This window comes from Xiphophorus maculatus, chromosome 5 (assembly GCF_002775205.1).
Source record: "Xiphophorus maculatus strain JP 163 A chromosome 5, X_maculatus-5.0-male, whole genome shotgun sequence".
In the NCBI taxonomy this organism is placed as follows: domain Eukaryota; kingdom Metazoa; phylum Chordata; class Actinopteri; order Cyprinodontiformes; family Poeciliidae; genus Xiphophorus; species Xiphophorus maculatus.
This window is the reverse complement of record NC_036447.1, coordinates 9,746,767-9,765,443: the sequence shown is the minus strand read 5'-3', so window position 1 is coordinate 9,765,443 and position 18,677 is coordinate 9,746,767. Positions and strand designations below refer to the sequence as shown.

Here is an 18,677-nt window from a genome sequence, read left to right as displayed (position 1 = left end):
CTTATTTTGACATGTGACAGTATGAAAGACACAGCAACAGTGACATTAACAACGGAAAACTCACATCAGTGACCAAATATCATTTTCTGCTTAGATTGGAATGCTGCCATCATTTATGCACTGCCGCATTTCCTGATGTGACATTTTAAAATGTCTTGAGCTGAAAAGGTCTACATAATGGAACTAAAGTAGTGCTAATATGTGTCCATAATAATTTTCTCACAGAAATGTTTACACTGTTGCTGCAGCTAAAATGCTAAGAGCTATCATTTTAGCAAAACACTAAACTAAACATCACAAATGTATAACTTTAAACAACAAAATGCAACAAGAAGCACGGAAACTGAAATTAAGTGCAGTTTGGTTCAAAATTATTCTTTCCACAGACAGACTTATGATTAAATTCATCTTTTAATTTTACCAACATGTTTAACCTGACTGGAAGTAATATAAATGTTTTAGAGTTGCCTAACTTGAAAATAATAACCAATAATACTGGTTTGCTACTAATTGTCATCACAAGTAAAAAAAAAAAAAAAAAAAAAAGTAATATGTTGATGTGCAGCGGAATTTGGTGTTTCGGTTCAGTTGAAAAGAAAAAAAAAGGCGACGCACACACCAACTCTGACAGATCACCAGTAGAGCAGATGTTTAAATTAGCTAATCAACCACCGCTGTGTTCAGACGATCACTTATTAATAACCGCAAAATAAACACCAGGTCTGAAAAACATAAACGGACAGAAAGTTCTGTTTTTTGAGTGTTTGTTAGCATGGAGTCCAGATAGGTAGAGTTGCTATGGCAACGAGTCTTCATGTAGCGTAGCTAACAGAGAGCGAGAGGAAAAGTGGTTTTGACTTGTTCTCTAACGGTTTTTGGTTATTTTTCCTATCCTGTTGCGCATAGCACCGAACTAACAACAACTACATCTCCAGGTTTTATTTTGTTAACGGGATCGTTCTACCGCGGGGCAAGTAAAAGAATAGGCTTTTCTCATTCAGCACATTCGCGAAATTTCCGCTTGTAAACAATAACATGCATGGTATCAGCTGACGAATGCTGTACAGGTAAAAGTTTTACTACATCTGTTTGTGTTGCAGTTGGTGATGTTATTTAACTTACCTGAGAAACATACTTTACAAAGCGCTTCTCTGTCACCTGGTTATCGAGTGAAAGTCGTGAAAACTTATATTTTCTCATGGTGAGGCGCAAAATTACTCAACAATACGCTTCCAACAATACGCATGCGCACAGCGGAACCAATCGAGTCTATTAACGTCAGCTCGGTCCTGAGAGTAGTTATAATTTTTAATACAGATTTTATTTAAACGAACTTAAAACGAAAAGTCAGCATCAATGTAAAATTCTTAATATATTGAAGGGGTCATGAAATTTTTAAACTTGTACTACCGAGTCAAACTCTGTTACCTTTTAATGGCCATAATTTGAGCTAATTTAATTTACTACCTTTTACTATTTCTGGCACTTGGTTATCAGAAAGCGCTCATCTCCTAGCAACAAGTTAACAACAAATATTGTTATTGTTCAAAAAACATAAGATTTCTTCTGTTCTTTTGAAATACTACTTGACAAGAGTTGTGCATTTGTTGAATTTGGCAGAAAAGTGAAAATACTTTTTTTTTCTTTAGTCATTGGTGGTAAATATAAAACAGACATTCAACACAAAAGAATCTGATTTATACTTTGTGGCAGTTCCTTACTAAAAAAAAAACGTTAATCTCTTAACACCAAATAATTAACAAGTAATATCATTGATACTATTACTTTTGAAATACTGCTTATCTGCTTAGACAGAAGAAATTTACAGTTGGTAAATTTTGCAAAAGTAAAAATCTGATGTTTACGGTCGGCACTTGGTTACCAGAAAACGCGCTCGTCTCCTAGCAACAGATTAACAATAAATATTGTTATTGTTCAAATAACATAACATTTCTTCTGCTCTTTTGAAATACTACTTAAATTGTATACTACTTAAGAATTGTGCAGTTGGCGAGTTTGGCAGAAAAGTGACTTTTTTGTCATTGGTGGTAAATATACAATAAAACAGACATTGAACACAAAAGTAAAAATCTGATTTATATTTCGTGGCAGTTCGTTACCAGAAAAAAATTTTCATCTCATAACACAGAATTATTAACAAGTAATAATATTGTTTATAGAATATAAGCTCTTTTGAAATACTGCGCATCTGCTTAGACACAGGAATTTTACAGTTGGTAAATTTTGCAAAAGTAAAAATCATATGTTTACTTTGTGGCACTTGGTTGCCAGAAAACGAGCTCATCTCTTAGCAACCGATTAACAACAAATATTGTTATTCCTCAAAAAAACAGAAAACAAACAACATGTATATACTGACCACAGGGTGTCGATATGGGGTCATTATTCAGACTGGAGGCTGCAGACAGGGGTATCCACCATCTCCCAAAAGAAAGAAACCAGCTGGTGGGTAAAGGGCTTGCTTATACATTAGGGACCTTGACAGGGCTATTGCATCATGCACTCAACCACTATTGCCTATGTGTACAAATAGAAAATAACCGTTTTCATCACAGATGCCTTGCAAGACAATTGATGGAGAAAGTTTCCTATTCACGTAGGACCTTTTTGTGGTCCAGCTGGAGGAAGAATCCTAATGTGGCATCCATCGATTGCACCAACAGCTAACTGGAACACCTCATGTCCAGCAATGCCTGCAAAACCGGCTCCCATGTTCTCCAAATATTCCTCCTTGGGAAAATGAATAACCTTGTCGAGGACGGTCATCATCTAATGTTAATCACTGCCTTCTGATTTTTACTTTTGCAAAAGTAAAAATCAGATGTTTACTTCATGGCACCTGGTTACCAGAAAACGCGCTAATCATTGACGTTGCCTTGCTAGATTTTCTAAACACACGTTGTTTTGAAACTTAACAGATGAATATTTGTCATAACCACTAAAGGTTTTCTTTTGGACCTGTTGTTCCCAAGAGTCGATCTCGGATAAGCAGAAGACAATGAAAAGTGTTTAACGTGTTTGAATAACTTACCTTATTGGGCTTCTGTTCTTATTAGCTGTGTGAGAGTTACTTTATCCCTTTTTACCCTAAAATCACTGGCGCTAAAATGTGTTCCGAGTGCCATTCCATGTGACTATGTGTGCTGCTTAACCTGTTGAATTTAACACAACTTTTACACAGAATATATATGTTGTATACATATTTGGTTCGTCAGAGATGGGCTACTGTTGGAAGCTAACGGTCAAATTTGAACATGTTAGAATCACAGCGCCAAGCAGTGGCCTGGCATGACAATTACAATGTGTCTTGACTGTGCCGTCTAAACGTACGACTTTTCCCCTCTCATCTGAAAATATCGGCCGTTTGCAGGCAGCGTTCTTGTGTAAATACAGCCTAGATGACACAATGTCAATTTGAAAGCCGATTTTAAAAGCAGCTAACTAATTTACTCTGTGGTTCTGTAAAAACAGGGTGTGTATACCATACCACCAAGACAGTAAAGATGTCATATTCACTTCCAGATTTCTCTTGCAGCCAAGAGTTATAATACGTTCAATGCCAAACACTTTCACTCTCAGGTTTAGCTCTGCAGCCAGGGAAACTCTTTAAATATGCATGTTGGTGTCAGTGGAGTTTTCAGTGGCTGCTGATCTTCCTGCAAGTTTTTTTTTTTTTTTTTTTTTTTTGCCTCTCACCGTGACATTTGTCACCAAAACACTGTTGCTCTCTTCACGGGGAGGCTTCTGAGCAGCGATTCCAACTGAGACACAGCAACAACAGCTACAGCAGGAGCTCCAACTTGTGAGCAGTAGATGACGACCTTTGAGATGCGGCTAACTGTCAACACATTACGGTCAGCGGTGCCGTTGAGAAGGATGTGACAGGAGGTGAAAATGAGAGGCCCTGTTACAGCAGTCCGGGGGAGTAATGATGCTGCTGCAAAGTCACAGTTTCTCCCAGAGGGGTTTCTGCTGTCATTGTGAGGAAGAATATCTGGATATTATAAAATATGCTTATTCTGAATAAGCTGAGCAAAATTTGGTCTGCAGTTTATCTTCTTGCCACTCATGGCTGCTTATAAGGGAACATGGTTTATAGGATAGATTTTCCCGTAAGACTAACAACCACTTTCCTGAAAACAGGACAAAATTATATGTTCCTACTGATCAGGAACCCCAAACATAGACTAAAGCAGGCTTTAGAAATAAAAGGTACACGCACACATTTAACCCCAACTGTCATGTTGTTGGACTCCAGGCCAGGATTCAAACCAAGGACATCCTCCCTGCAATGCAACAAACTGCACCACAATTCTTCAAATATGTAATATTTCATTGTATTGTAATTTAGATGGTGCAGATGACCGAACATCAATATGTGATTATAAACTGGATTAAAGAGACGCTATACTGCATTGCTAATGCATTTCTACACCTAGGCAAGTTGTTATTTTTAATTTTTGGAATAAAAGGAGGTAGCTCAGTAATGATAAGGGGGTGAGAGATATTTACATTTATAAATATCCACTACAGAGGAAATAATTGAACATATGGATGATGGGAATTCAACATAGAGTAGGCTATATGTTATTTTCATTTCTACACTTTTTACACAAATCAACAGTAAAAATATCAATCTTTATTCTTTGAGATAGCATACCAAAGATAAAACCTTAATCTGAAATAGCATGACAAATTACACAGGAACTATACAACAGTAAACAAAGAGTAATTTAGTTACTTTTCCTTAAGATACAATAGTTCTGTTTGCATTTGCTATGGAAAATAGTTCTGCTCAGGCTTGCAAAGTTGACTGAGAATGGCAGGTAAATTGGGCCTAGAAAACATTCCTTGAGAATAAAAGTCATCAAAAATATTACATTTTAGCTGCTGTTGAAATGTATTTGCATCAAATTATTTGCATGTTTTATTTTAAAATTTCATAGGCACATTTTTTTCCACACACAAATGTAACAGAAATCCTGAATGAAAGTGTCATGAATTGGTAGGAATGTTTCCTCTTGCCAAAATAATTTCATAATCGACACAGTGCAGTCTCACAAATATGATAAAACATGCTATAGGAAAAACCATGACAACATTTTAAACCTAAAGTTATTATTAACTATCATTTATGGCCTGTTACAAACTTCAGGAGTTAAAGTTGAATTATACGTACTACATTAAACAACAATTAAATAGCTACTCATAATTCAGCTCTATATGCTGTATGTGCTTCTCTTTAGAACAAAAACAAATATATTTGGTTTACGGTCAGAAGAATGAACAAAACAACTGCATTGGACAAACTTTATCTTATACAATTAATATTAGAACATTAACATAAGCCATAAAAATACAACAGTAAACAAGCGATGGAAAATGTAACACAGCTGATAACACAATACTATCGGAAATGTATTGACAAAGACAGTCTGGTTTGGCAATAAAGGGATTCGGAACATCCTAACAACACAAGGAGCTGCTCCACACTACTGTTGCATTTCGGATTTGTTTCACAGTGCAGAGGTGTCGACTATACCTTTACCCATAACAATGTAAACCTAACCTAACCCTAGTCCTATTTAACCTCAGTAACGATACATTACTATACACCACACCACAGCACAAAACAGACCAGGCAAGTGGCACGGAAATATTTCTAGCTCAGAGCGCGGCCAGAATCGTCATATGTTGTACTTCATTTAAAATGATGCTGTTTCAACTGATCGGATGGCTTTCTGTCAGGGTTTGACTGAGGGTATCAGCTCCCTGGAAGGAGATTTTCCTTTAGTCGCTCCATGAACTGAAACTTTTAGTTTTAACTGTTTTACATCGCCATGTATTGCAGCAAGGATTTTTACTCGGAAATGTAATTATAGAGGAAAGAAAAAAAAAAGAAAGAAAAATGTATCTTGTCCATCTGTGTGCTTAGAATGCTCTTCACAGCATCAGTGTGTATGTGTGTTCTGTATAGATTTGGGCTTGTTCATGTAAACAAAGCATGTCTGAGTGTATGGATTGTGCCTGATATCATAAACCGGTGCCACAGTTGACCTCTACATCTCATGGGACAGGGCTTCATGTTGAGCAGCCACCCCATTGGCCTGCAGGGCACCGGGCTGCTCCTCCAGCTGACCGTTGGCCTTTGGTTGAACCGCCATATGGTCAGATGTCTGAGAGATGACATGGCCGTTGGATTCGTTTAGCCGACGGACGCGGTACGTCTCGTAGTGGATGCTCCCTGTGATGTCCTTGATGTTCTGCATGTGAGTCCTGCGGATGAGTAGGGATTATCTTAGCAGGTGAAAGTCTTTGTTTTTGTTTTTATTAGACAAAATTTTGTTCTCCAGCTACAGTTCTGATGTGTTTACACACTCATCCTGAGTATGAAGGTCATATTCGGCTTTTAACACTTTTGAACTGCTCATTTCTTTTCCTACACAAAACGCCTGAGTGTTTCTTGGGTACATAAAACAACAACACTTTCAATCATTTTAACAATTTGCATAATCTGAATTGATTGGAGATAACATTCTGGCATAATTTCATATGTATATTAAAACAACAACTGTTATGAGAGTTGTTGCACCCATTTAAATCACAGAGATCAAGTTTTCAGGCAGCTCTGTTCGGATTTAAATCATCTAGCTGTTGTTTTGAAGTGAAAATGAAAAATCTGGACATCATCCTCCATTATTCCATCATCTATGTGTAATGCACCTCTACCACTCTCATTCCTTCAAACATACATGCCGTGACCAAACATCTGACAGAAAAAACATTTCTCCAATTGGGATTTGATTTGTCCATTTTAGTTGTGCTTGACTGATTTTGTTTATGCCCGGCTTTAAAAGAAACCTCTTCTTGTCAGCAGCCTCTCAGTCGGTCCTGAGCTTTAAATGGTTGTACTGTGGACAGTGGCCGCTTTCCAGCACTTTCCAGTTTATGCTAGGTTTCACAATGACATTCCTGGATTGTTCCTAAACATGCCTGATCAATTACCTTCTATCAGCGTTTGGGTCAGATGAATAAAACTTGGACAAAGTTCGGTGTTCCAACAAGAAAAGGATCACAGTAATGTCAAAACTGGTATTTAATGAATCAATCAGCCCAGTCTTAGGCTTCTGAAATGGCCTCAATGTTAGCCTTTATGTTTGAGCTGCGCTTCAAAGGCAGCCAGTCAATTTAAACAAACTAACTCGGTAAACAGGACTGGTCAACTATTGAGCCAAAATTATGTCGAAAGCTTGTTGGTGAAAACAAAACGCACAGTCATTATGCAACTTGCAAAGGAAACTATAGAAAATATTTGTTTTTTTTATGCATAAGTTTGAGCCTGTGCAAACGATTTTGACCCTGTGTGGCTTTAAGAAAACCCAAGAGAAATTCTAATTCATGCACAAATTTGTAGTTTTTTTTTTTTACATTCATTCAAATTGTTTGTTGCACAAAAATCAAACTGAAAAAGAAAAACGGTTAAACTATATTATTTAAAGCCCCACTGAGACTGTACCTGCTCTTTCACTTACCTAATTGATGCAGGCAACAACTCAAGAAAACTAATTCATGAGCAAATCCTGAGATGTAGCATTATATTAGCAGGCACTCGAAACATTTAAAAAAAATTTCATTTCTATTGATTCTTGCTGGAAGTAAAGCTTTACTGATTCAGCAGAGTACCTACAATTACCACAGCCCACAAAACGCCTGAGTGTTTCTGCCTGGCAGGAGACTCAGTCCTGAGCTCAATTTCATTTAAACCTTTATGAAAAGTCATGAAAAGAAAATAATAGCTGACGTGGATTCCCACCTGATGAGTAGATCTCGCAGGTAAGCAAACTCACAATGTGCAATGTTCTCAACTGCAAAGAGAGATAAAAAAAATTGTGATAAATGATTGAAACAATTCTGAATGTTAAAAATCCCTAAAACACCACAAGATGGCAGTGTTGGTCACAAGCAAACGGCGGAAAAACACTGCTACCCTGAAATCTCCAGCAATTTTCTTAAACCAAGATAACATACTCCTCAATGGAGAGCGTTTAATAACGTGTCTCCAGTGTCTCCTCCACACTGGAGAACTTTAAAATGAGATGCTTTAACAAACTCTCCATGACAAGTCACTAGTGCCTCCCTTTAGGGCTAACACATGTTGGAATTAGAGATTGTGTCAGAGGTTGAAAATGAAATAAAAGGAGTGTGCCATTTATGGAAAGCTTTGAAATACTGAGCTGGAAATTAAATTTGCTTTCAAAGGAGGAGAGGGGAGGAACTGCTCGGCCTGTGAGCTCTGATTAGAGGCATCAGGGGAATGTGCAACGCTAACTTGGCTGGCATCTGTGCTGCTCTAGTCCTGCTTTAATCTCCCACATTTAAACTTCAATAATATAAACAATTTCTCCCTTTTGAATGATATATGAAGGCTTCAACTACCAAATCTTTCTGAAATCTACAGTAGCTTCATCTCTCCCACAGGTTTCAGCTATTGCTTTATCTGCCTCCCTTCAGCTTCCTTGAAGTGTTGAGAGATTCTAAAATGTAATTAATTTGTCAGAAATGTCTTTACTCAAAAATGGAGGCGCTTGTTTCCAGCATGAAAAATCTTAAAAGAATTGTTCAGGATTTTTTAAGTGAGGTTATGTTAAAAGGTTAGAGTAAGTTCATACCTTGCCTGGAGTAAATGTTTAGTCTCAAACATTTTATAGCAATTACAGTGAACACTAATTTAAGGACATTTGCTGAAATTATGTTTATATTAAACAGTTATTCAGACAGAATTTAAAAGAAAATGCACCTCTGGCCATTAAACGTCTTTATTTTACAATTTACATTTGGCTTTCTAAAGAAATAAATAAGTGAAATATAACTCTAATTAGAGTGTTTTGGCTTAAAACACACTTTGGTGCAGTTACACTGATCTTAACACCACCTTAAGCTTTTCAAAGTTTATTAACAGGTTTTTACCCCACTACTAAAATCTGTGTTTAAACCAAATTGTGTTAATGTAAACTTTCTCAAGATGAATAGATGATAATGGCGAGTTTAAAAAGAATATCTTGATTATTATTCCTCAAGCAAACTACAATCAATCGGTTTTACGATTGAAACTCTTGAAGAGTTTGTGGGAAAGGCTGAATGTCAGACATTAAACTTCTTTTCAACAGAGTATTTCTTAGAGGGAAAAATAAATAACTTTCAGCATAAACTGATTACTCTGACCAGATATTGTTTACATATTTAGATCTCTGTACATTTCACACAGGAATATCACCTCTTTCCTCTACTTCCTGTGTAAAAATTACAGGGTTTTTTTTTTAAATCACCATCCAGTGCAGACATGACAGTAGCTCAAAAGTTTTTAAAATTGCTTTAATATAAACAACTATGTTGTTTTTGAGGGGGAAGTTGTTAGCTTTAGCCTTCAGCTAACCTGGATTTACACAATATCAAGACACCAATTATCCTCTTAGAACTTTTTAACGAACACTCAATTCAAAATTTAAAAAATTTCCCTTTAATCCAATATGAATGTGACAAATACTTTCTCTTCAATTTATATATATTTCTGCCTATACTGTAGCTTGTGACTTGTATCCTATTCACGAAGCAATTTGTATTTCTAACATGCCTCTGATCAGCATCTGCACATTTTAATTGTCTAGGCCAGCGTTTCCCAATTCCGGTCCTCAGGCCTCCCTGCTCTGCATGTTTTAGATGTGCCTCTATTCCAGAGCAGCTGATTCAAATGATTGCATGGCCATCAAGTGCTGCAGAAACCTGTTGATCACCCATATATTCAATACAGGTGTGTAGCAGAAGGGAAACACCTAAAACATGCAGGGCAGGGAGGCCTGAGGACCGGAATTGGGAAATGCCGGTCTAGGCTGTATTTGAGAACCAGATGAAATGTTTCTGTGAACCAAGTAATGTAAAAAAAACATGTGTAAATCAGAAAATATTCCCCAACACCCATGAAAAGAGCTTCATTTAAATGTGGGAAAATGCCAGCACAGGACACACTCACATCTAAATTCTTTGACAATGTCAGACAAAAAATATAAAACTACCACACACCAAATTACAAGTGCACTTGTTTGCAATAACTTTACTGCTGTTCTTTGTTCACATTATCTTAAAAAGGAGGAACGTCTCTTGTTTTCCTTTTCAGAGAAACCCATGTAAACTGTCTGTAGTATCTGTGCAACAAATGGCTAGACCGCTCAGCCACATGTAAAAGCTGCAATATGTTATTATCCACAGTTTAAAATACTTCAGAAAGAGTGTAGACCATGGGTTTCTTTGTAGAGCAGCTTCACCACATTGGTGAGCGCTGTGGTAAGTGATTAAGACGAATGTGAGTCGCTATGCTATTTATTTCAATAAAATAGCTGTTGTGACACGGGAGTGGGGTAAACTGGTCTAATCAAACAAAAGTGTTAATTCTTTAACTAGCATGTTTGGGGTTTTTTTCTCCGTGGGAAGATTAGCCAAACAGTATGGTGGGTCCGGTTGCCTTGGAGTGTCAAATTTCTTTGACAAAAGGGAAATTAAATCAACACTTCCAGTGTGATCTTCAAGGACCTGCATCCAAGACTGGTCAAGGAAGTCCCCTCAGTTATTCGCATTTCCACGATCGCAGAAATTCACACAGAAATCAGCAAATCCCCATAATTTTAACGCTAATGCATAATTTTGGGTTTATTGCAGATATTTGCAAAAATGGTGAAATACATTGCTACACTCCACTACTGAATCAGACTTACTTGATGTCAAGTAGATATTGAGTAATACGTCAAGTAACAAAAATCAAGATGTTCTTCAAAGAAAAAAAAGATTTGTTTCTAATCTGTGTACTTGTTTTTTTTTTTTCTCATCTTTTTTTCCTCTTTTATATACATATCCTGCAAGAGGTTAAAAAATAAAAAATCCTGTGTGTACTGAGAAGGACTCGTGTTCCATTACCTTCAATGGTGCCCCATTTTGTTTTTCTTCCCAGAAGCCTCTTCCCATTCACCTGGTACTCCTGGTCACTGCCCACCACAGCAAAAGGGATCATCTCCTGATTTGGGCCAGAACACACTCCGATTCACTTTTTTATTCTGGTCAAGGTTTGTATGTAGTTTTTTTCCCCCGCATAAAAACAGACCGTATCAGCCAACATGTTTCAGGTAAGCTTTATCCATCTGAATTTAAACTTACCCTGATTTTGTCGTTGATCATTCTGTCCTCTGCATCTTCATCAAACTCTTTCTGCGGATAGACGTCGATCCCGTTGGCTCGCAGTTCTTCCCTGATCTACACACAGCAAGAGAGAAAAACACAAAGTTAGACCTGCTAAAGTTTCACAATATATTATGGACAAGCTATTAAATATCAGCTGAGATTTTAATCATCAGTGAGCACAAGTTTTCCATCCGAAAGAGACTGCACACATGGTTGCATCTTTATTTTCTCATATGTGATGCAGCTGAAAAGGCAGAAAACATCTAAGCACATTCAAACATTTCTCACCGTCTGTTTAAAGCTGTCCCTCTCCTCCAGGGTCAGTGTGTCGGCCTTGGCGATGACCGGGACGATGTTGACCACTTTGCTGAGACGCCTCATGAATTCCACATCCAAAGGTCTAAGGCTGCAGGATGATTACAGAGAAACTTGAGTGTGAATAATTTCCCGTTTCCCTCTGTGGTACAAAGTAAAGTTAAGATTCACTTTAAAAGGATTTGATGTAATGAAATAAAACAACCGCAAGGGGGCAGTAAATGTATTTCCTAAAGCTATCCGTTCTGATACAACACTCATTCACATTGAGGAATATGCCACACAACTTGTTAGAACAGCAGCCTTTATCATTGATAATGTCAATGTGTCTTATTAGATTTTGCAATTGTAAAGTGGAAGCAAAATATGATTTTTTTAAAACGTTTGACAAAAGTCTGAGAAGTGTCATGTGGATTTATCTTAATTTCTCCCAGTCAGAAGACTTACATCACACCTGCAAGTCTTTTGTTTATCAAATTTGTCTTGTCACAAATTTATTCTTCCATGAGTCTGTGCGCCATCTCTTTGTCCATGAACAATGGTGCACTGAAGGTGATGTGTTTGTTATTTGACCATTTGGATGACTGAATGCAGTTGATTGTATTTGGAGTCACTTATCAGTGGTTGAACACATCTGCACACCACACCTTTCTAATCATTTGAGAAAATGTTCCTTTTTTGACTTTACATCTTAAAAAATATATGTCTTCGTTTATTACATAAAATTCTAGTAAAACACACTGAAGTTTGAGATTATTAAATGATAAAATGTGAAAAGCTTTAAGAACTATGAATCCTTCTGCAAGGCACAGTTGATAGGAACGTTATGCTCTTAGGCTTGTTAGATTTTCTATGTTTTATTTTTTTAATTTCATCTCAGCTTTGCCTGCAGCTGATCCTTCACACAGACTCCCTTCATGCAGTCTGCTCTGCCCTTCAATTAGCCTCGACTGAGCCGAGCCAGCCTGGCTCAGACTCCCAGGGGCGGATTGTAGGGCAGGCCTGACTCGTTCTCCACACAGACTGATGGGCATATCAGCCTTGAAACATGATGAAACACTGGTGAACATGTGTTCCACAAAGCATGGAAAGCAGAGAAAGGAAACAGAGCAGCACAAAGTTAAAGAGAGATGAGTGATGCAGAGCATCAAAAGCCATGGGGAAAGAGAGATACAAAAACAAAGACAAAAAGGAAGAAACATCTAGATCAAAGGATGAGTACAAGAGGATTCAGGTTGGTGGGAAGTGATCTCTTCCAGTCAGTTAATTCTGAATCCAATTATTGTATTGCAATGGCTGAAAACGTGTAGAAAAAAAATATACACAAGCACACACGGCATGACTGAACATTTCCGAATCCTCTTAACAGCACAAGTCATTTTTCCATAACATATGACAGGGCAAGAAATATAAACAAAACAATGTGCATGCAGGATCATATTACATGTGTTCTCTTGTATGCATGCAATAATTCCGTGGCTGCAGTGATTAAATAAATGAGGTTGAAAACAGCTCAGTGATCACAGTAAGTGTAGAGAAAAAAACTTGAAAGCAAACCACCATCCTTCTTTACTGTAACTGATCAGAAGGCAGTTCTAAGCTGACAGGAATCAGAGAGCAAACACCGAAATTGAAGTAAAAGCTGCACTGCTTGGAGGGGGATACTGTTGAGGCCTTTATTGAAAATAGCATCTGATGCCAAGACTGTTGTATTTCTGCTTCAGTAACCCCATATCTTTCATCTGAAATCTATAAATGCAACTTTGCAGCAGATTCCTCTCAGACTAATTCTCTGCAAGTTAAGATTTACTAAATCTGAAGAAGTCTAAGATACTAAGCACACTCCATGTCTTAAGGGGAAGGAGTTTTAAAGTAGCTCATTCTAGTTCATCTCATGGCTCGGTATTCAAAAGCTTCAAGAATTTCTTGGACCATATCTGTGTCAGCGATTTAATACTACCAGAGGTTTTGTATTTAATGGGTCAGCTGAGCTGTGAAGCATGCATGTCCTCCTTTGTTTCTCTTCTGGCCAGACTTGCTGTAATATCTAAACACGAGACAGCTGTGTTTCAGCCTTGAAATGATTCGTCGATATATTCTAAACTAGAGCGATACATTTGACAAGATCTGGAAACTTTTTTTTTTTATCTTGAGCACTTTTAACAGTCTGCTACCAAACAATTTCATCTGTCACGTAGGTCATCTATATTCACTTCTGGGACCCTGAACAGAAAATAATCTTATTTCCTTTCCTACTAACCCTCCATCCCTTTTTGATATTTCTGCATGTTGAATAAAATGACATGCAGCTCAACAACATTTGGGATGAGCTAAAAAAAATGCAAATGTAAAAATCTTAAATGTTAAGATGAAATTGTAGCTGGTAACAGTAGTTTGTGAGTCAGATGTTATAAACCTGGACACAATGAATCCAAGCATACATGGCCTCCCCAAAGCCTTAATCTCATTCATTTAAACTTTATGGGCAATGATCAAAAGCAGAGTCCATGCCAGAAAACTAACCAACTTGAAAGAGCTCTACCATTTATGATAAGGAATGTTGTAAAGTAGCTGAAAAAGTCAGAACTTTGTTCACAGACACAAAAATGTGTTGTTAAAGAACATTCAACCAAATATAGGTTTGGGTGTAACATATGTGAGCCTGCAAGTATAATTTGAGTCTTTGTGGATTTTTGTGCGTTAAAATAAAAATTGTGAACCCAATTGGTGTTTTTTTTATTACTTAAAATCACTTGTTGAATCAAACAAACAGTTCAAATGCATTGCAGCCCAACATTAAAATTAGATTCCTGCTCATAATAAGTAAACTTGTCACCGTCTTTTCACTGGGGTGTGGGTTTCTTGTTAGACATAATTTACAAACCTATAAAGTAAAGAAAATGTACTACCCATTTAAAATACATTTTCATAATGCCGTAATAACTTGGAAGGCAGTCCATATTCATGATAACAAATGAGTAATGACACCCACACAATACCACAACTGTGCCCCACATGACAGCTCTACCTAAACTCCTCTTACCAAACACACACGGTCCCAGAAGCAGCAGCTGTGGCATCATGGCTTACTGCTGAGGGGTTCTATCAAGAATACGTACATGTTTCCCCCACAGCTGCACAAAGAATCTGTTTTGTATGCGAACAACTGTGGAGCTCTTGGTACATAACGGGGAAGCAGCATTGGATGAGTCTGTCTTAGTTACTGCCTGAAAAGTATATTGTTATAACAATACTTTCAGATTTTTTTTTCTTTTTTGAAATTCTGCTCCCACAGACGACAGAAAGAGATTTTCTTTGACCACAGTCTAGTAAAACAGCATCTGCTCATGATTTTTAAACCACCCGGTTTTACATCTTTCTTTTTAATCAGAGACTTTTATACAGAGAAATGTTCAAAAGGGTCTTGTTAACATTTAAAAAAGCTCAGGGAGGGATTATTTCCAAATGAAATCATAAGAGTGGTGGATGAAACTGAGAAACTGACAGGGCTGCGGACACACAGGCGGTCAGAGGAGATTCCAAAGAGGCCTGAATCATCTCAGAGGTCATTTGAGGGAAATGTGAACCACTTGGTGGATGTGGGTGTGGGATGGGGGGCTGGAAGGGGAGCTGATCTTTTTAGGAGGCAATCTTACCAGTGCCCTGTGGGAGGTATGAAGTATATGCAGCAGTGAACCCTGGAGTCTGGGATCCTTTTCTTCCTGTTGATGTTGATTTCCTCCTGCAGGTAGGCTTCATACTGGTCATTGATGAACTTCATGATGGGCTGCCAGCTGAAGCACAAGTGTAAAAATGAGTTGTTTAACTGGCAAACATGAAAACATCTCGCTATAATGTCTATTTACATTTTTCAAACCTCAAAAATGTTTTCCAAGTTACATTTGCTGGCTTTGAAATATTTCACTAAGATTTAGGCCAACACAAAGTAGTGAAAAATTGTTAAGAGGAAGAAAACAAATGCTTGTGTGTACTTCATACTGTTCTATTTCACAGAACAGTATAAATTGAACTGTTCTGTGAAGGCCTTACTGGTTTGTTAAAGAACAAGAGAGAATAAACAGCATAATGAAGACCAGGGTACACAGCACAGAAAATTGTGGAAAACTTTAAAGTGAGGTTAGGTTATAAAACAATATCACAAGAGAACTACAAACCCACTAATACTTGACTGTCCAACTAAACTGACCAGGAAAGGAGATCTTAAATCAGGGAAGCAGCCAATAAATCAATGGTAACGCTGGAGGAGCTGCAGAAATCCAGAGCTCATGTGGGAGAATCTGTTAAAACAACTATGTGGTGTCTACCCCACAGATCTGACCTTACACGGACAAATGTTAAGTAGAAATCAGTTGGAAGTAGCAAACATGTGGAAGAAGAAGCTTAACTGAGATGAGACCGACATTCAAGATTTTAGCCAACGTGCAAAGAGCTAATTCGGATGGAAAACTAAAACTACAGTTCCACTGTGAAACATGGTGCTGGACTGATCATGCTGTGGGGCATTTTTATTCAGCAGAGACATATAAGATGGTTAGAATTAATGAAGAAATTAATGACATTTTCCAAGGATTTTAAATTTTCAACCCTTGAATAAAGGCTGAAAATGGGGGAGAGTTTCACGTTCCAGCAGAACGACGACTATGAACTGCAATGGACATGTTGAGATAAAAGCACAGGCTTTTGGTAGAATGCCTATGCATTCTACTTTGCGTTGGTCTATATCAAATTAAATAACTTGAGGCTTGTTGCCGTAGCATCACAAAGTGTGAAATAGTTTATTAATAACATTTATTTTCATTCTCCTTTAAAATTTGATGGAACGTGCAGTAATGAGTAACCAAACATAGTCATGGAGGGAACTGACTTCACTCACCAGTTTTCATTGTTGATTTGATCTCCAAAACCAGGAGTGTCAATAACCGTCAGCTTCATCCTCACTCCCTTCTCCTCAATATCTAAACAAAAACAAAACAACTTCCTTGTCAGGGAATAATTATGTTGATGAAAACAATAGCCCATATGGAGAAAAAAAAACACACTGCATAATTAATAACACCATATGTGCAGTGTAAATGCTGTGGGCTGTTAAACTTGAATATAGGCCAACCGTGACTGATGGATTTAATTTCAACCGTCTTGGGGATCCTCTCCTCCGGGTTGGACTGGACCGATTTATTACGGCTCACCTTGGATTTGAACAGTGTGTTCATCAAGGTGGATTTCCCCAGGCCGCTTTGCCCTGAAAAACAAAAACACAAACACGCAAGAACGTCAGATTCCCATCTGTTTTTTGTTTTCTCTTTCACAAGGATGCAAATGCATTCCCTTAAATTCAACTTTTTGTATGCTTAACCCAAAAAGCCTGGACAAAACATTAAGTCTGAGGTATGGGGTGTAGTGTGTGTGAGTGTGTCTGCATATTTAAGAGGACGGGGATCGCAAGCGTGAAGCTGCAAGGTCATATGAGCAACCTGTGGGGGCTTGGAGGAGAGATGTATTCGACAGACCACACACAAAAGAATCATCACCCACCAAGGGATGAATATGATGAATTAAACCTGGCTGTCTTTGTGATACATTGTTAACTCAACAGAAATTCCACATCTTGAAGGGAGGAAGAGAAGCACTTTAACATGGTTCAGTTTTTCTAGCCGTTTTTACGCTGTAGTTGAGGAACCACAAAGAATGAGGCTAATAGTGTAAGAAATATTTGTTTTTATAAAAAAAAAACATTTATCCAGGGAACTGACATTGAGGGAATTTGTCCCTGGATGCCCCCTCAGCCCAGTGCAGGTGGTTAGAAGAACCCTAGCTAAAACAGTTACTGAAATGGAGAGACTGCTGCATTGTTGTTGCACAAAGCAGCATTATCGCAGATCTTTCCTGCCAGCAGCTGTTACACTTTATAACCATCACTGCTCCCCACAAACTCAATATGTCTTTAGAGCTTTGCTTTTATTTTCTACATCCCATTTTGTAGTTTTTTTTTTCACTTCTTGTGTCTACATATACAACAGACGAACAAAACTTGTATCTGAAAACAAGATGAGAAGATGTCACCTTGTTTGCATTTTTAAAAATATAACAAAGGTTTCATTAAACTTCAGATGTATTTTAAGCAACCATATTTAATTAATTTGAAATAATGCAGTTCAGGTTCGAACAGCCAGATGCCGTCAAAAAAATAAAAAATGCATTATAATAGCGACAAACCCTAATTTAGCAATAAACACGGTTATGGTAACAGATCCAGTGTTTGTGTCATTCTTGAAAAACTCTTAGAAAAGTAAAAGGCCTCATGCAAAAAAAATGAATTTAAAAACAAAATCTTTATCAGGAAAAAATTAAAATACAAAACATGAAGATCCAAATCTCTTATAACATTTCTCTTCCTTCTTTAAAACAAAACAGCATAAGCAGGCAAAAACCGTAATGAGACTGCAATCTTTCTGCTTAACATGCGGTTCAACAGGAAGTATGCCTCTCAAAAACTGAATTTCACAATAAAGTTAGTCTAAACTAATATTAAGCTTACTGAAAAATAAAGAAAAAAGGCATTGCACAAAATATTCTCCTTGACAACTTCTCCTCATGTGTCCAGCCATATATTTCTAAAATGTTCGCCCTGTGTAACAGACAACCCCAATATATGGGAGGATGTTTTAAGTCAATAATTCCTTAATATTGATGAAAGAGTGCCAGTTCCACTAGCAGATTATTTCCCTTATTACATGGGAAAAATGTCTTGTTACAAGCGAAAAAAATCTGCCAGTGGAACAAGTACTTTTTAAAATCAATATTAAGGAATTATTGACCTAAAACAATCTTCTATATCTTGCTGAAAGTTATTTTTCACTCATTTCATGTGTTCTAACATTTATGCACTTAAGACTAGACCAAAAATACTTGGTAAGACTTTGTGTTTTTGCAGTGTACGTGCAATCATGTAACAAATACAAAAGTTTTTGTGTAGTGCAAGATCATGCATTAGGAATGTATCTTTGTTTAAAAGGAACTTTTACACAAACTCAGCCCTTTTCCTACCCTTTGTCATCAGGCCCTGCGGGAGTCAACTGTCATGTGGAGCTTTGCCA

The 18,677-nt window shown here is 37.4% G+C and overlaps 1 protein-coding gene across 7 annotated transcripts in view; it reads right to left on the bottom strand.

Moving 5' to 3' along the window:
* Positions 1 to 4,638: 4,638 nt before the first annotated feature.
* LOC102233741 (septin-9-like) overlaps positions 4,639 to 18,677 on the bottom strand; it is an 83,813-nt gene continuing 69,774 nt past the window's right edge. For all 7 annotated transcript variants that reach the window (XM_023334163.1, XM_023334162.1, XM_014476128.2 and 4 more), the window contains 8 exons: positions 16,691 to 16,822; positions 16,457 to 16,538; positions 15,219 to 15,356; positions 11,536 to 11,653; positions 11,224 to 11,319; positions 10,987 to 11,083; positions 7,835 to 7,886; positions 4,639 to 6,297 (listed from right to left, as the gene is read on the bottom strand). In XM_023334163.1, coding sequence (XP_023189931.1) covers positions 6,081 to 6,297; positions 7,835 to 7,886; positions 10,987 to 11,083; positions 11,224 to 11,319; positions 11,536 to 11,653; positions 15,219 to 15,356; positions 16,457 to 16,538; positions 16,691 to 16,822 — 932 coding nt within the window. In that variant the 3' untranslated portion in view covers positions 4,639 to 6,080. The remainder of the gene's footprint in view (positions 6,298 to 7,834; positions 7,887 to 10,986; positions 11,084 to 11,223; positions 11,320 to 11,535; positions 11,654 to 15,218; positions 15,357 to 16,456; positions 16,539 to 16,690; positions 16,823 to 18,677) is intronic.